Raw genomic sequence first — 18,189 nt, 5'->3', positions numbered from 1 at the left:
GCTCCCCTTCCCCGCGGGATGTGCAGAGTGAGAAGGTGCCGGCGCTCGCAGCGGTTCGGGGCCGTGGGCGAGCCGGGCGGGCGGGCAGAAGCCACGCGTGTCTTGTTGGACCGATAAAGGCAGCCGTGAGCGCTCCTCCTCTGCCGGCGCTGGGCTAACCATTTCCAGAGCTGTGATGTGGCACCGTGAAGGATGCACAAAGGAATGTTCTGGCATCCTAGGATGTTGCTAAAGCTGCAAATACCCTTTTAAACAAAACAGCCCCGCTAATTGAAAGGGGTTGAAAATAAATAAAAGCCACAAAAAGAAGCAAAAGTATTTGAAACACCCCCTGCCCCCCAAGTGTCTTTGGGACTATACTGGCAGCAAGGTTATACACGAGAGAGTTTCCTGGTTCGGGACCTTGCAGGGTGCTGTGAATAATGGGGGAGGAGGGGAACTTGCAGGGAAACAATTGTCATTAAAACCAGTATCTAGGACGTGCCGATGCACAGGAGTTTGAGTTCCTGAGCAGAGGCCATATTTTAGGAGGGTTCTCGTTGATAGAAACGTTGGGTGGAAGAGGAAGGAGAAGGAGAAAAAAAACTCTGCTGGTTTGCAAATGAATGTAGTTAGGCAGAGCAGTGTCCTGCAAGGCAGTACAGGCCTTGGAGCTATTTTAAAAACACAAAGGGAAAAAGGCAGGAAAAGGGTCTTTTTTGTTTCAGAGAGTTTTTCTTTGCTGCACGGTAAATTAAATTCAAAGAGATAACACAGGCAGGAAGGGCTTAGAAAGAGAAAAACCTGGGTGTGCCCCGCCAGGGCCCTTGTAGCAAGTGAGTAACCGGAGCCGGGTGAGGGTGAGTCCCTTTGCTGGATTGTACAAAAGCAGCTGATTCATATTTTTTCCCTTCTCCCTCCTCTTTGTTTTCATATGGACATTTTCATGGGGGTTTCTTTTTCAAAACAAACACAAAGATAGACAGAGGCAGGTCCTTCTCCCAGCTGGTTTTTTTGGGTTTTTTTTTTGTATAAAGCAGTATTTTGTTCTTAAACACGTTTTCCTGTTTGGCCCAGAGACGGACCTTGCATCACGTAAGAGCATCGCTGCTCAGTTTGCTCCCATAGTCTCTGAAAAGATGCTGTCTGAAAAATTCTTTAAATTTCATTACAGGGAAATGTCTGATAAACTGTTGCATAGTCAGCATTTCTGCTAGAATTACGGAAAATCTGAGGGAGCTTCCACAAACCCCAAAAGAGTCTTTCAAGTTAGACCAAATGCACAGGAGAGGTCTTTGAAAAGTCATAGTTTTGTGACGGCAGCCACCTGTGTTTGCTTTTCCAAAGATACCTGAGAAGCAGCTGGGGTATCTGCACGGGCAACAAGCTAAGGTCAACAGCCACAAGAAAATCAGATATTGTTCTTACTAGTGATCAATATCTAGCATTAATGATTTTTTTCCAAGTCTTTGTGTCATATTCGGGGTACCTTTCTCTAAGGTGCTCTTCTTTACAAGCGGACTGAAATATCCCATATTAAAAAAAAAAAAATCAAAAACCAAACAGTGACCCTGTCCCCATACCATCCTCTACTGTGGAGGGATTTCTTACTTACAGTATATAAACCAGATTATTCTGAAGGGAAGATGAAGTGAAACACCTCCATGGGAAAAAATATCTTAAAACAGGCAGAGTGCAAGAAAGTGCATTGTGGCTTGTGAGATGGGAGTTAAATTTCGCTCTGCTTTGATCAAATCACGTTATCTCTCTGGCTCTCAGCTCAGCAGCTCTGAAGTGGATCGCATAATCCCATCGTTTTCCCATTCTTTGCCTCATCTAAGTTGTAAATCTCTTATCTGCGGCAAAGGCTGAGCCTTTCATATGCGGTACCTAGTAAAATAACTTTGGTTTCAGATGGGGCCTTTAGTTGCCTGTAGCAATAGGTAAGAACATACTTTTTCTCCATTTTAAACTTCACTGCTGGAACAAGGGCCAAATGGCTGGGGAGCCCAAGACACCAGATATGGAAATTAGAGCTACCAGCTCTTGGTAAGATCCAAGGTCACTGGACGCTCTTGCATTCCACAAACCGTGACAAGAGTGAGGCAGTAAATTGGTCTGGTCCTGGCCACCAAAATATCTGAGCATTGCCCCACCGAGAAAATACGGCATCTGGCCGTAGGAACCAAAACAGTAATACGTGTGTGGGAGAAAATAATGGGCGGTTTCACTTTTAACTTTGTTGTTTTCCATATTCATGTGTCTAGTGTACGCTTCAGAAAGAAATGAGAATATAAAACGCATGTCTGTACCTGTCAAAGTTCCCTGACAGAAACACTGCCCAAGGATAAGACTCTGAATTTCATTTGCACTGTGTTTTAAAAATCTTTTTCTAAACCTTCACATACGAACCACTGACACTGCTGTGTTAACTCAGATGCTTCCATCAATGGCGCTGATCTGTATTAGGGTTGTACTGTTTACCGCTGACAACAGAGGCAGATTGGCAGAATCGCACAAATGTTTTCACAAAAATGTCGAAAGTGGGTGGGCTGGTGAGGTACGAAGGATCCTTTCTACAGTAAAACCAGTATTATGTTGCCTAGAAACTCTCAAAACAGGGTTGCAGCTAATGAAGCCAAGATCAATGCAGACTGGACATTTGATATTGGATTCAATGCTACACAAGGGACTTGTAGCGAGGTCTGGGACAATTAATTCTTGTGCTGCACTCAAGAGATAGGGTTATGACAAGTGAGGCAAAGAAAATGAGTAATTGCTAGTAGAATTCCCAGTGAGCAAATATTGTCTATATTTAAACAGAGACATGCAGCATTTCATCTATGGAAGCAAAGTGTTTTACAGAGCGGTGTCAGTGGAGAGGAACCGGCGATGTCCTGGTGGATGCGAGGATGAGCCAAGATCTGCTCAGCCTCCATCAGGATCCCGGTCCTCGCGTGCCCACTCCTGCCCAGGAGCAAAGGGAACGCACCAGCCCCCTTTACAGTGGGAACCAGATGCACACCCGCTTCTCCCTTGCGTTTTTTTAGGGACCTTCATCTTGTGGCACATGGACGACCTCGACAGCCATTTTGAAGGGAGCCACCAAAAGAACAGAACACAATTCAGGCCACTGTGCTAAGCTCAAATTTACTATAGATGGCCCAGCACCTGAACAGGAAATCTTCTCGAGGTTTGAAAATCCCCACAGACAGGAAATCCATGGATTTTACCTGAACCTCTGCAGAAGTTAGGCCTACAGGCAATGACACACGTTGAGAGTGAAACAAGCTTATCTAATTAACCACTGATGCCCACCAGACTGGAAGAAGAGCTGTTTTGGTCAGCAAACGGTGTCAGGACTGTAAATTGGGAAAAACGTGGCCCTCATGCCTGTGCGGAGCAGGGAGGCGGTCAATCTTACCTGATGAGTTCTCTCTCTCTCTCGCACCCACCGGGTAATCTTTATCCTTAAGCCATTAACTGCAATTAAACAGCCTGTACCTTAAATAAAGCTTTGAAGCGCTGCCTAGCACAGTTACAAGTCCCCAGACCGGCGGTGCTAACCGTTAACCGAATTTCGGCGATGAGGCCCCCCCGACCTCCCTTACTCGAGATGGCAACGGAGAGGAGCCCGCGGCTTCCGTGCCCGTAGTCAACATGGCGGCAGCGGTTGGGCCGCTCCCGCAGGCCCCGGCCCGCGCTGCGGGGCACAACACAATGCGCACGCCGGGGCCCTTGCCCGTATTCAAGATGGCGCCCAACGCTGTTATCGCATGCCCTGCCCCCAATCAAGATGGTGGATGCGTGTGGCATTTCGGCACCCTTCCCGCTCTGAAGATGGCTCCTCCCAACCGTCTCTCTTCGCCTACCGAATCGCGCCGCGCACGGGCGCTTTGCACCGCCCCTCGTCCCGCCTGCAGCCAATAGGCTTCGCGAGGGGCGCCAGGGCGCCAACCCTCGGAGGTGGGCGATCCCCGCCCCTGCTATCCAGATGACATCTCCGATAGCCAATGGGGTGTTGGCGCGGGTGAGGCGGGCCGGGCGGCGCCGCCATTTTGTGAGTCTATAACACGGAGCGGTTGGGTTCGTTCCTGCTATTCCGGCGCCTCCACTCCGTTCCTGACGGGTCTCCTCCGTGTGCAATGGACGGGTGAGTCTCCGCCGGCCCGGGCCTCGGCACGGGCAGCGTCGTGCCGGGGCCCGGGGAGCAGCGTTTGCCGGAGCCTTCCCGGGGTGCGGAGGAGGGGGGAGAAGGCGGCCGAGGTTCGCCCCGCGCCGGGGGCCGGGGCGTTACCTGAGGGGGGGCGCCCAGGGTGCGGCCGGGCCGCCCGGCCGAGGCGAGGCGGGAAGGGGCGGGGGCGGTCGCCAGCGGGGCGGGAGGGGGGTCTGTTGCGCGGGCCGCCCTCCCGGAGCCCCTCGCCGCGGCGGGGGGTGGGGGGGGGGGGGTGTGGGGGGTGTGGGGAAGCGCGGGCCCGGGGGTGGCCCCTACTCCGCGGCCGCCGCCCCGGCGCGGCGCCTCGTGCGGACGGGCCGCCGCGCGTGCTCCCGCCGCCGCCTCGTGCTCGCGCCCCGCCGGGGGGTCTCGCCCGGGGGGAGCCGCCCCGTCGCCGCCGGGTCTGGGGGTGGGGGCGCGGCGGGGGCGTCCCTCACGGCGGGGCCCGGCTGGCTGCGGGCGCCGCGTGGGCGTGCGGTGCGGGGGGGGGGGGGGGCGGGCGGGCGGACCGGGTACGGCGCGCCCCGGTGGCGGCCCGGCCCCGCGGGGGAGGAGGGGTGGAACGGGGGGCCGGGAGCGGGTGCACCTGGCGGGGGGGCGCAGCCGGGGCGGGCAGCGGATTCACGGCGGGGCCTTGCTCCTATTGTCTTGCGCTTTCGCAAGCGGGGGGGGGGCGGGGGGGTGTTTCTGGCTGGGTTTCCTTTTGTGAGCAGTTTCTGGAGCCGCACGACTCTCGCATCCGTTTCCAGGGAGCCGTAACGCTCCCGGGCGCGCCGGGGGGTCGCTGGCAGCCAGGCTCCCCGCAGCGTTACCTGAGAGCCGTAGGTACAGCTGCAGCGGCGGAGCGGAGCTGTTCTTCTGCTCCCGCCTCCATTGTCCGCTCCTGAACTCCTTCGGGATAGAACTTTCCTCCGGAGCTGTGTGACTCGTCTAGTTTTTCTGGAGTGCAACTCTTTTATCTTGGGCGGCGTTGATTTCTCTTTAATCACCACCTTGGCTGGTGTCTCGCTTCGGAAGGGTTTGCTTTAAAACTGGTGTTTTATCGAGGCAACTCTGTCAGAAAGGAGGTCTCCATATTTCTCTTGCGTAGTGTATTTTTTTTAGTGATCTGATTTTTTGTTTCTTCTAGAGTGCAGTAGTTAAAATATTTCTAAAGGCCTCTGAGTAAGCAGTTTGTTTTCCCAGAGACTTAAGTACGGGAAGCCCAAATTAGTGCCTCCTCGCTTCTTGCCTCGGAACACTAGTCTGGTGAGAATTAGGCGTAGTCACATGTCTGGTTTTTTTACACGCTGAAAAAGTGGCGTCTCAGTGTTATTTTTCATCTGAAAACACGTAAAAATCGTGTATATTGCAGTTAATTTTTACAGTCCAGGATGCAGTTCGGGTTACTCTGCTTTTAACAAGTTGCTCATCATGTTGAATGATACTTAAAAACCAGAAATCTTCAGCATGTGGGATCCCACGTTCTGATGGCAGAAATCGGTCTGTTATCAGCTGTCTTCACTGTGTGGTTGCTAGGAAAGCTGACTTACTGCATGTGTTAAAGCAGTTGTTGTTTGAATATAGAAATTTTAGTGTGGTTCTTAATTATCCATTACCTTTTGGAGATCTTGTGGCGTGACCTGTTTACACTGTGAAAGCTGTCCCCTGTCGAAAGCTGCTCCTGAAAGTGGTTTTCCATTCGTGCCTAGCTGGTGGTGAGCGGCCTCTGTGGCTACAGGCTGCTTCTGTCTGCTTCTCCTACCTAGAACGATACGTAGCTGTGCTTTCCACATGATCCCGTTTGAGTAAGTTGCTTTGTTAAAGCATGTGAGGAGTTTGGATGGGAAATGCTGCTTAGAAAAGAATCTGGAGGTTTTACTGGTGCTGCTTAATGTTCCCCCTGATTGCGTAGGAATCATCCCATTCCATGTAAAGGTGATTTTTGTGAAAGGCTTTATTGCCAGTTCTTCTGGAAATGAGAGAAGCTTTAATCCCCTACTTAAGGTTGACATAGGACAGGAGAATGAAGCTTAAGGTATGATTTATTGAGGGTGTGTGTATGTGAACTGGAAGTCAATTGCACACTTCTTGAATAAACATCCTCAAATACTGTTGGTACTCGTTTCGTGTGGCATTTTCTATCAAATGGGTTACAACAATAGCCCAGGAATCGATAATTCTTGGTAAATAAACAGCTCTTGCTGTTGGATAATTTTAAATACTATCCCCTGTTAAGGCTACTTTATGTAAAACATTTCCTGTGTGTGAGGCCCACGAGAGGAACAGGAAGTCAGAGAAATTGCTCTGGGGTAAGTTTGAGAGTTTTGGAAACTTGGGAGATTCCCTGTTCTTCTTATGCTTTGCTGGCAATAATTTGTTTTTAAGGTTATGAAAAATCACTGGGTCAATGTATGTATTTTTAAGTAAAGAAATGTGTGCTCGTAGAATATGTAGTAATTCTCACGGAGCGATGATGATTCTTTGAACTGATACGTGCAGATGGGTTTAATTAGTTCATTAGTGCTGGCCCTCAGAGTGCAGCAGCACCCATCTGGGGTGGTGACCAGACACCGGGGGTTGCGGAGCCCGGCGTTCTCTGCAGAGCGTTCCTCGAGTAGTTCGCGTGGAAAAAAGAAACTATCGCGTGGCTTCTGGCAGCGGCGCCTGGGCCGGGCTGCGGCGCCGGCTGCAAAGTGCTGGGTTGTGATGACATGGCAGGTTGGCTTCGAAGGGGAAGCGCGAGGAGCTGAGCTGGCGGGTGCTGGTGCCGCGGCTTGTTTGTGGAGCTAGTGAAACATGACTGCCTTAGTGAGATCGAGCAGCGTTTATTCCCTGAGACGTTAGGGATTGTTGCAGGAGGGTAGGGAAGGAAGAACTAGTAAATGTGAGTTCTGAGCATTAAATCACCTTGTAGAATTGTTCTTGAGTACTTCAGATTTCATATTGCTGTCTTAAGAACTGCCCTGCCTTCTGCCTCTCTTTCCTTGAAGTTGCTGCAGGTCTGTTCGCTGCTTTTGGATCTGTTACTCTGAAGTTATGGTCAAGTATTTGAAAGACAGGAGTTGAAACAGGCAGTGCTGCATATACGTCAGCCTAAAATGATCATTTCTGCTCTCAGTTTTGTGTTGCTGCTTTACAGTGGTTTGGAGTTTGTAAAAAAAAAAAGGCAGCGATCTTCAGTGCAAGGGTGTAGCTGAAATCATGAGGCTGTCTTGAGAACTCAAAAAAAAAAAAGTAACGTGTAGGTGCTGTAGTACTCTGGAAGGTTACACAGGTACAACGTGCCAAGTCGTTCCAATTCCATCAATGAAAGAAGTTGCTCTAAGTAGATGTGTGTTGTGGTGTATAACGTTCGCTGCTGGCAAGAGCTACCACAAGTTGCTCGAGGTACAGCTAACAGTGTTTTTCGTACTAGTTAATCAGGAAGTCTCATTTTAGGAGGTTTAAGCTATGTGGTAGTTTAATAACCGTGTTTTCCTTCAGATCTGTGTTGGGGGAAAATACTGTTTGCTTTCCTGAGTAGAAAAGAATGTGTATGGGCATACCCCAACCAGGGAGCTGCCTGGACCCCTTCCCCACTCTTTCTAATTGCGCTGTTAGCCTGGGACTGGTCTGGCTCCAGTGGCGGTGGTGTGGCTGGAGGGCTGCTGTAAGCCTGGCGCAGGCTCGTAGCTTGGCCGAGGAAACAGCCCAGACTCGGCGTGGTGTGTCTGGTGCCACTGGAGCTGCAGTGTTCGTGGTCTTCACCCTTGGCTCCATAATTTTGCCCGTTTGCAGCCTAGCAGCAGCCCTCCTCTGCATGGAAGGCTGTCAGGAATTGCAGAGTGAATATCGGTGATGGAGTTGACTGTTGCCACTCTTGCTCCTGGCTTAGTCAGAGGTGGTGGTTGAATCGCATCGCGTCCCCGTGAAGATGGCTAGGCTGTGTTAACTCCGGGGTTTTCGATCTCAGCCCCCCGCTGCTGGGTCTTGGGTCTCCACCATCACCCTCTAATAATTTTTCCTTGTATAAACTGTCCTTGGCTCACTCGCAAAGACAACTGTGCACTTTGACTTGCTTTTTTTCTTACTACTGTAAACTATGCTGGATATTTGTGGCAAACCTATCTAACTTTTTTAATCCTTTTCTTTCTTTTTTCTACAGCATTGTCCAAGATATAACAGTTGGTACAAAGGTAGGCACTTCTCACTTTTTCTCTCTTTTTACACTGCTCAGCATCTGACCTAGTTTTAGCCTCACCAAATGTGGATCTTCAGCTTTAAAGGGCTATTTCTGGTACCATGTAAATTGGTTTTAACCAGAAGGTAATTTAGTTTCATGTGCATTTAAAACTTTTATTATGGCTCAGCATTTAGCTCTTGGCATTTGGACATTGATTATCAACTGTCAGGGAAAAAAAACAAACTTCATTGCATTTAGAAACAGCCCTTTCCCCTGCTAAAATGTCAAGCCGTGCTTGTTATTTGTGTGCTAGACAATACTTCTCAATGGAGAAATTGGTCCTTTTTCTTTTGAGAACTCTGTTTTCTTTTGTTTATGTGAATTCCTGTTCAGTTATATGTCAAAAATCCTTCTGCCACAAAAAATGGAGTGTTTAGCTGTTGATTTTTATCTCTTGTGAGTACAGTAAATATGACCTTCACCCTTCTAGTCTCAGGTTTTGAAAGTTGCAGGCTTAGCCCTGAAACTCAAAGTGCTGACAGGAGCCTCCTTATCTGCCGTGCGTGGTAATAGGCTGTTGTGTTCCCAGGATGAAAGCTCATTCCTGTGAAATGTTGAACTGGAATGTGCAGGGTAGACTGGCACTCCTTCGTGTATTAAAGGTTTTTCATTTTGCTTTGTGAACATTGTAGCTAATGCTCAGGATCAGGATTACAGTAAGTTCAGCCCTGTGAGTTCTTTTTATTAGTCTGTCTGTGTGTGTGAATGTTGGCCCTCAAAGTGGTAATCCGGCAGCCTTTTTGATGGCCCGGATTGTGCGGTGTTGGCATCTTCACTACTGGCTGGGAGAGGTGCATGTGGCAGCTTGAATAGGCTGGCGAAGTGGTGCAGTGCGAGAGGCCTGGATTGAGGTAGAGCTGAGCTTGTGCATCCTGAGCTCTGTTAGGTCTGCCGAAGCGGAGTGGGAGCATTGGAGAATTTACTCCTGGGCAGCACTGGCTTCTTGTACTGGAGGTACCACATCAGATGCAACTGCTGTAAGCCCCGGCACGTTTGTTAGTGCTTTAGGCTTTCTGAGTAGTCTTGCACGCATGAAGGGGCTCTAGTTAACAGCTGTAGGGGAAGGGTTATTCTAACCTTTCCTCCTGTGAGAATCTCAAATTTGAACTAGTCTTTGTGCCATGGTGGTGTCTGGGTCTGGGTGAGAACATGATCTGCTGCCGGAGTTCAGTTTGCCATCGGAGGAGGAGGAAAGGCTTGAGCCGGGACAATGAGGTTGGTTAATCGTCCATAGCCATTATAGAAGGTAGACTAAGTCATCCCTTGACTGCTGTAGAGCAGGTTGATAGGAAATCTTCTAGTAAATGGATTAATTTGTGTAAAAGTTCCCTCAGTTGGTTTTAACAATGTGTAATTTGCAGCTTTAGGTTTCTGCAGCTTTAAGAAGTGGTTCTGCATAACTAAACTTGACCAGGATGCTTCTGAAACTGTAATTGTAGTCCTCTGGGTGAATCTTGAAAAGCTTCAGGATGTGGTATTGTGTGCCTCATCGCTCCAGTCTGTGGGGTGACTCCAGTCCCTCCTGCAGTACAGTCAGATTCTGAAATGAGGACTGGGAGAAATCCAGCGGAGTGCTTTCACTCCTGGCACAGGACAGAGTTGTGACCACGAATATGCCAGTTGTGCAGTGGGATGGGGAGTGGTGAGACAAAAGCGTGCATCAAAAATGAGGTTTCTTGTCAAGTCAGGCGAGGCAGGCTTTGAGAAAGTTGAATCAAAATTTAAAAAGTGGCAGAAGCAAAAAGGAAAGCTGAACCATCTTGATAAAGGTAAGTTCTAAAATTATTTTTGAGATAGCTATATTATCTGATTATGTTTAAGTCATTGAATGTGCTGGTGTAGATCACGTAATAGAAGTACATTCTTTAAAGTTACGGTGTAACATGTCATGGATTTGCTTTGGTAAGTTAGAAGCCTGTCTGCGCACAGCTAGGAGCAAAGCAGAGGCTTCTCCTGTGCCTGCGTCCTCTGCGTGCGGGTCAGCTGTGTCCAGGCAGTTTCCCCGCACTCTGCTGCTGTGCTGCTGCCTCTGACTGCGGACTCTCACACGGGGAGAGGTGCAGGCATCTCTGTTTCAAAGCTGTGTGATCAAATCATGTATCGGTTGCTGCCTAAAAATACTTCCCTCTGTGGTAAGTGTAAAACCTCATTGGCTGCAGCTCTTCTGAAATTGTGCTGTTGCTTTTTCTGTGGTGCTTCCGCTTCAACCTGCCCTCCTTGGGTTGCCACTACGTAGCTTGAAGGGGCTGCAGGTTCTGTACTACCACGGAAGCGTTTCAGTGTTGTCTTTGAAGTGACTACAGTGAGAGTGCCCTGTTCATCCATCTTCCATCGGTGGTTGTTTGATCCCTGGGGCGTGACTGAAATCGCTTCAAGGATGAACTGATCCCCCCCCTTCAGAAGCAGATGTTATTTATAATTGCTTGCTAATGTAAAATAATGCAGTGGAACTGTAGCTTTGTCATCTGCTGGCGTTATAAAACGTGTTCATACAAATGAGATTCAGGTGGAGATGGGACTGCTTTGTTACTGTTCGGAAAGCTGTGCTCAGAAGAGACCTTGGCTGAGCTTCTAAATTAGACATGAAAATTTAAGCTGGAAAACTTTTTAATCTGAGGTGTAAACTTACTCATTCTTGCCATGCGTGTACAAAGAAGGTGGGAATAGAGCTCCAAGTTCATTAAGGTGTTAGAAGGTTGCAGTCCCCAGAAGCTGTCAGCCGTTGTCGTGCTTTAGGCACCCTGTTCCTGAGACACCAGCAGACCTTTTCGATGTTCTGCTCTTGTGGCTGGAATGTCCCTGCGTTGAGGAACCCAGACAAGCAGAAGTGCCTGTAACTTAGAACACTGCTGAGCAAATTGTCAGGGTAGAGTGGCTTGTTGGATGTCTTGGGCTGTACATGTTCTTGGCTGCTAAGTTTAATGTTGAAATTGAAGACTGTGAAAGTGTGTGTAAATTTCCTCTTTTTTATTGTTTTTAAAAAGCAGAGTGCTGACACCTTTTTTTAGTATTTTCTCACATCCTTAATTTACATTTTTAAAGGTACTCACACCGGCTTCTATTAGTTGTGCTGAGACCTTTGTTATATTGAGGCTCTGTAACTTAAGAAGTCCCCAGATGTTCCCATGGCTTACTGGGTGAGCACTGCACTGCCTGACGGCCTCGTTTTTAGTCAGGGTGGGGATTGTAGTAGCTGTTCCCTGGCTTCACATTTAGCCGAGTCCGCGGGCTCTTTGGTTTAAAGTGTGTGAATTTGTTGAGGAAGCTCATTACAGTTCTGATACAGGCTCTTGGTGCACAGCCTCTTGAATGTCCTGGGGATTGGAAACACATGGTTTAAGACTTATTTCTTGCCATCATGTCATTGCTGTCTGAAAAGGAAGGAAGTATGGCTTTTACGATGGAGTCACTGTGTTTGAACTCTAAGGTACTGGGTCTGACCCCTGCAGTTGCCTCTTCTAAGTAATTTGAACAAGATCACTCGCTGTATCTCCTTTCGCTTTCTTTAATTTGCCTGGATATTAGTGTCTTTTTAGGCTCTCATGGTATGGTCTCTGACTTGCAAGGAAGAGCATGAACTAGATGTTGCTGTTCAAGTGAAATAGTGTTTCAGTGATCGAAAAAGTCTCAGCATAGTTTAGGTGCTGAATAATCCTGTAGTTTCTTGGCTAAGTTGAGCTCTTTTTGAAAGATTATGCTTCCAGAAACAAAAACTTCACTCCTGTGGCATTTGAGAAGTTAATTTTTAAAACAGGGCTTGCTGGAGTGTGATACAGGCTGACTGCATAGAAGTGATTTGTGATCAAGCCAGGATCTTTGCCATGGGAACAGTAATTATGGCTTCAGGCAGCAAGCCAAGAATGTTGTGAGGAAATTCCAGTCCCCTCCTATGGCTTTAGTTAGAGGCTGCAACAAGCTGGCTCTTGTGGCCTCTCTAACAGGCGTGATCACACATGTAAGCCACATGTTGGTGGCCAGGTTGGTGGATGGCAGTGTCTTGGCAAGCGTGTGTCAGCTGGGTTTGGTCAGTAGCTCGCTCTAATCTGGGGTCGTGCTGCACAGGGGCTTTGTGCCCCTCTGCCTCCAGCTCGCAGACAGCTGACCTGCGCAGGGCAGTCGGCGAGGCTCGGCCAGGGTTAGGAGAACTCCTTACATCTGCGTTAATGTTGAACAGGAATTTAAGCTCTCGGCTGAAGCACAGGCGCTGAGCGAGATTGCTACTGCAGGCTTATCAGCTCTTAGATCTGTTAAAGCCGTTTCTTCAATCCCATCTCAACCACGTTTTTATGTGGAAGCCAGCTCAAATTACTTGTGTTTGGAAAGGAAACAAGCTGAAAATCCTGTTGTAGATGAAAATGAAACTGTGAGACTTTCTAGAAAATGATCAGTTAATCAAATGATTGTAGAAAATACTCTATTTTAACCTCAGGCCTGGTTTGCCCTCACTCTGTGGTGATCTTAAAAAATAGCAAAATATTTAACACCCATGAATTTATTCAACTATCTTTTTAATCCTACAAGTGTAGGGGTAGACTCTGGTCTCTGAGTCACTGACATCTGTTTTAAGTATTGTCAAACTAGAAAATGCAGATGTGCTGGTGCCACATTTGTTGTCTTCCACTAGCAAGAAAGGTAAGTGTTGTATCATTTCAGATTCTGTGTGGTTCTGGTATGGCTGTCTTTCAAGCTTGGTACGAAAACTTGTTGAATACTGTGCTTAGTTCAGCAAGTGTGTTTTGGTAATCCCAACGTAATGATTGATTGGAGTTTGCCAAAGCAGATTGTAATTATTGCACAACCACAATTTAAATGAGATTGAATTAGCGTGGAGTTCCTTCTAAACCTGTGTGTTCAATTTGCCCTTTTACAGATTTGGGCACAAAATGTCCTTTCATAGGTTCCAGTTTCCCGAAGTGACTCATCCAGCAGTATTTCTTTCTGATCGTGTTTGTGTTAAGCTCCACCAAGGACCTGTCTGCTCCACTGCGATGATTTTAAAAGCTCAAGGCTGACTACTAGTTAAGTTTCAACTTGAGAACAGTCTATCATAAACCTTGGGTGTGTGCTGCCCTACAAAGCCAGAATGACTGCATTACTGCAGCGCTTGGAGTTTAGTAGTTTTGGGCTATTTGAAATGGCCACACCTTTTATTTGCTCAAAGGGAAGGTTTGTTTCACAGGGTGTCTCCATAGTAGCAAAGACGGGGAAAGAAAGTCAGGGAGGGGCTGAGGAGATGAGTGGGTTGAGGATCCGGCTTCGCACTAAAGCTGGTGTGTGCTTGAGCTCGTCGTGCATCGATTGCGAAATCTCACGTCGGGTGGCGTGAGCAATTGCTTTAATGCGATGCTTACGTCCCTAGTGTCTTTTAGGAACTCAAAATCTGCGCTGTAGAAATGGTACCGGCAATTGTGGCAGTACATGTGGTAGGAGAATTTTCCAAAGCACTAAATTCTTTGCGATGCTCCAACCAATTAACCTAGTTTCAAAGATGCTGAACGTGTGTGTATGTGTACCCCGTATGCTCTTGTGAATCTTGGTGGGAAGTTCACTGTGCTGGCTCTCTTGTAAATGTATTGGGCTAAATGTTGTCCAGACAAGAGTGAGGTTATAACAATTTAAAAAGCCTTCAGTGGTAGGTGGTGGGTGTTTGCTGGCCCCAGCTGTACAGAGCATAGCTCGGAAGAGGAGTATGCACTCTGTGCCTGCCAGATAGGGTAATTAATGCCTCTGACGCAGATTGACTGTATCAAGGTGATACACTGACTGCTGGGTTGGGTTTAATTTGATAAGCGATACAGGGGTGCAATGAGCTGTTTGATGAACTACATTGATTTCTCCCCCCCTCCTTGCTTTTGGTTCTGATCAGGTGAAAAATTCTGTGTCTCCAAGAGGGGTAGCGGGGGGAGTGAGTGACACACAGCTTGTAGCTGCTCCCTCAGACCGGTGGGACGGCAGTATCCCGCTTTGCTGAGCAGCCCCCTCAGAGGCTGCAGCCTTCAGGATCTTGGGGTGATTGCATTGATCTCAACTTTCCAGCTGTACCAGGACTGAAGCAGGATACGGCGGTGTGTTCTGCTGAGGTGCTTTCACATCGAAGTTGACTCAGGTTTTCTGTTTGTCACCCAGATCGGAGTGTTTCTTTTTACACTGCTCTAACTTTAAATGGCTGAGGTGTTGGAGGCAGGAGGGGGGAAAGGGGGGGCACATGTGGGTACCAGAAGTGAACTGTGCTGGAATGGCATCTTCTGTGGAAGACAAGGAGAACTGGCATCCTTCTTCCTGGTCTGTAAATTCAGCCCCACTCTGAGCTCTCGAATCTCTCAGCAAAAAATGTTGGAATGTGACATGAGTGAGAATGATGATGTCATCAGACTGGATTTCTCTTATTAGTTTCTTCGCGGTGATTTGAGCTGTGAACTGAAGTATCAGAATACATTCTTCCATTCCTCTGGGGCTGACCTCATGCAGAGCCCTTGGAGCACGCTTCAGAGGCACTCCATTCCTTCGGGGCTCAAACACATTTTTCTGCTGCCTTCATTGGAGCAAAGGGTTTGTGTGAGCTTCTCAGATTTGTGTGTCGCCTTGTGTGTAAAATATTACGGTGGTCTTTTACTGGGCCTAAAATCTTCTTACGAAAATAGGGACAGTGAAGTAGAACGATGCTTGCATGCTCTGGCCAGGCAGAGTTACAGGACTTCAACTGAGCGGTTTTTTGTCTAAACTTAAGAAAAGCAGACAGAGGATTTTTAACAGTACAGATTTTTCTTGTTTTATTTTCAGAGGGGGATTTTCCGGGTGCAGCTGTTACCTGCTTTGCTCTCTGTAGGTGTGTGCTAGCTGGTGGCCTGGATGCCTCAGAGATCCACCCTTCCCTCATGAGGGAGAGGGGCACTGCCACCCTTGGTCTGTCTAACAGTCACCAGAGCAGTGTGAGGTGCTGCGTGTCCAAAGGCAGAGGATGCAGCCGCTGTGTAGGATTTCCTGAGTGAGCCCGGGGAAGAAATGGCTCTTCATAGATCTTGGGCTGGGCAGGAGCTGCTGGCCTCTCTGGTCATTGCCCTCTTCCTTCCCATATGCCCTGTCTTTTTGCCACTGCTTTGATTTTGCTCTCTGCCTGTAACTTGGTGCTTTCTGAAGGTTGAATAATTAATATCGCCTGTTTGTCTTGAAATTAATATTTTTATGGTTGTTTGGTTTGTATTTGTTTCTGGCCTTTTGCACAGGCAGAATGCAGTTGGTGCATTGTAAAGCATGTACAGTAAGTGATTGGATCTTAAGTTGTAAAGGATTACATAGGGCAGCTGAGAATTCCTGTAGTGTTTCTACGTGTGCTGGTGGAAGCTGAGAACTTCTCGCTTTGTTCCAAACTATGGTGAAGTTCAGGTAAAATCCTACTGACAGTAAGATAATTTTCAGTTTTCATATGAATTAGCAGTTGCTTTAAGCTGTGAAAGCTTAGACAAATTAAAAATCCTTAGAACTTTGCTAAAACTTTAAAGTAAAAAGAGCCTTAGAGTTAGGGAGCTGGTCGAAAAGATAAGTCGGAAAAATATGAAATACTAGAATTCTACCTTGTGGCAGCCTGTCTTTCTCTAATTCAGAGAGGGGAACTGAACAAGTGTGGATAGCAAGGCTGCACGGAGCAGGGGTGTGTTATTAAATTAACGCAGCTTGAGCAACAGGCCTTTTGTAGCCAGTGTGGCAGACAAAAAGAGGCTGCTGCCATAGAAACGCTCCCAGGCAGTGCTTCACCTGGTAGTGGCGTGTATGCCGACCGGTGATTTGGTAGGAGGACCAGCCTTGCCCTGGTCTAGGTAAGGTCTGGCAGTGTAACTTCAGAAACGGTGTTGGCTTTCCGTAAACAGGAAGAGGAGATTTGTTAGTTCCAGTGAAGAGTTTTGTGTAGAGCACTGCTCCTGCTAGCACACTGTTGCTTCTGTTAATCTCGTCATAAAAATACCAGCTGCAAAAGAATTGGCTAAACAGAAATGTCAGCATAAATTAATGCCTCTTGTGAGCAGGGATGTGAACTCCAGAATCTGAAGAAGTGTCTTGAGGGAAGCACTGCGCAGCTGGGGCTCCCCAGGGTAGTGGGAGAATAAAAAAAGGTAAAAAGCAGTGTTGTGGGTTGACACTGGTGAGCAGCCGAGCACCCACACAGCCCTTTGCTGACTTTGCATAGGTTTAAACTGAAATAAAATAATGCTTGAGGATCAATAGCTTTTGTACTGACTTTTCCAACATAATTCAGAGTACCAATGGATACGTTGTAGGTGAGAAACTTCTGAACCCTTTGAAACAAGCAGGCTTGCTTTGGCTCCTCTGCCTTTCCTGAATGGGGATACTTGATGTGGAGCATCCGGATGGGTAGCGTGGTTTAAAGCTTGTTCCCAGCTCTGAGATGTGTAGAAAGGGACGACACTGGAGTGTGGAAAGAGATCATGGTGGTTGCTGCAAGTGTGCAGGCAGACAACGCCGCGGGCTCCTGCGGAAGGTCCCGACACCGAGTGCAGGTTAATAGGGCACTCGGTTTCGGTTTGCTTCAGCGGAGGTGGTTCCAAAAAGCCACCCATCAATGGAGAGTTCTTGTGGTTATCAGAGATCAGCTCCGGCAGTATCAGAGGAGGAACAAACGCTACGAGAGGTCGTAGTCTATGCAGCTTCCTTCTGCCGCGGGAAGCCTGCCAGCACCGGTCTGTGCCGCGCGAGGGTGGCAGCCCGTGGCACCAGAGCAACTCCTGGGTGTGCTCCTCAGAGGCTTGCACTTCACAAGCCATTCCTTTAAAGGGAGCCTGGGAGGAATAATTTTGGAGTAACTCAATGGCACATCTGTAAACCTTGTTGTGTAGAGAAAAGACCTTGGAATCGTTGTGGTTTTCCAACTGCTGCAGTCTTCCCTCCTCATTCGCACGTACTTCCAGCTGGGAAGCTTACAAATTGACTGCTGCTTCTTTTGATGTCGAACAATCATCCCCCTCAGCCTCCTGGCTCTGGTCACAGCGGGGCAGCGTAGACGTCTCCAAGATAAGAGGGGAGTGGATTTGAAATTGCTCTTTCATTAAAGAAACACTGGCATGTGGAAGCCAGCAGCAGTGAGCATTCCTTGTCAAAGTGCCTTGCAAGTAAATTTTAAAATATGTGAGAAAATGTTTATTTTAAACAAGCCATTAGGAAAGTTAAATTCAGGGAATTTAAATTCTTTCCATAATAGTATAAATGTTTGTTTTTCCAGTTTATAGTTTCCTAGTGTTGCCTCCCTGAGAGCCAGACATGCAGCTTGTTCTCTTGGTGTTTCCATGATGGAGTGTGCTTGTACAGACCACTGATTCATACTGGGATTGCTGGGGTTCTGTATGTTCAGAAGTTTACAAGTTACTACTTTAGAAACTTTTTTTTAAGTTGAAGACCCATTAGGGCCTGGTGCAGGGGGTTTCATGAGGCCAGTAAACGCTTGTCTGCATTGGTAGGGCTTTTGTTTGCTGCTGGGTGGCTCTTGTAAATAGCTGCCAGTTGTGTCCCGGGCCCCAAAGCAAAGCCATACCTGTACTGGTTGCAGCAGTGCAGGCACGGGAGTGTTTTTACAGTAAATGGGTGGATTTTTTTTTAGCCTTGGATTTACACATTAATTTGAGTCATCAAAAGGATGGGATCACAGTCTAATAGGCTCCCAGACTCGCTTGCCTCTTGCTGTACTGGGGCATCCAAGTGCTAATTAGAACGGCTGTTAAAAAGCCTATTCCTGGTTACTGGACCTTGTTGGAAGGAGGAGACCTCACTGGTGCCTGTAGCC

The 18,189-nt window shown here is 47.9% G+C and overlaps 1 protein-coding gene across 1 annotated transcript in view; it reads left to right on the top strand.

Moving 5' to 3' along the window:
- Positions 1-4,031: 4,031 nt before the first annotated feature.
- PTBP1 (polypyrimidine tract binding protein 1) overlaps positions 4,032-18,189 on the top strand; it is a 30,720-nt gene continuing 16,562 nt past the window's right edge. The window contains exons 1-2 of the mRNA XM_086477525.1: positions 4,032-4,132; positions 8,322-8,352. Of these exons, the coding sequence (XP_086333651.1) occupies positions 4,125-4,132; positions 8,322-8,352 (39 nt within the window). The 5' untranslated portion in view covers positions 4,032-4,124. The remainder of the gene's footprint in view (positions 4,133-8,321; positions 8,353-18,189) is intronic.

Source organism: Leptosomus discolor, chromosome 24 (genome assembly GCF_034619465.1).
Source record: "Leptosomus discolor isolate bLepDis1 chromosome 24, bLepDis1.hap2, whole genome shotgun sequence".
Taxonomy (NCBI): domain Eukaryota; kingdom Metazoa; phylum Chordata; class Aves; order Leptosomiformes; family Leptosomidae; genus Leptosomus; species Leptosomus discolor.
This window is presented reverse-complemented; position numbering and strand designations above follow the sequence as displayed.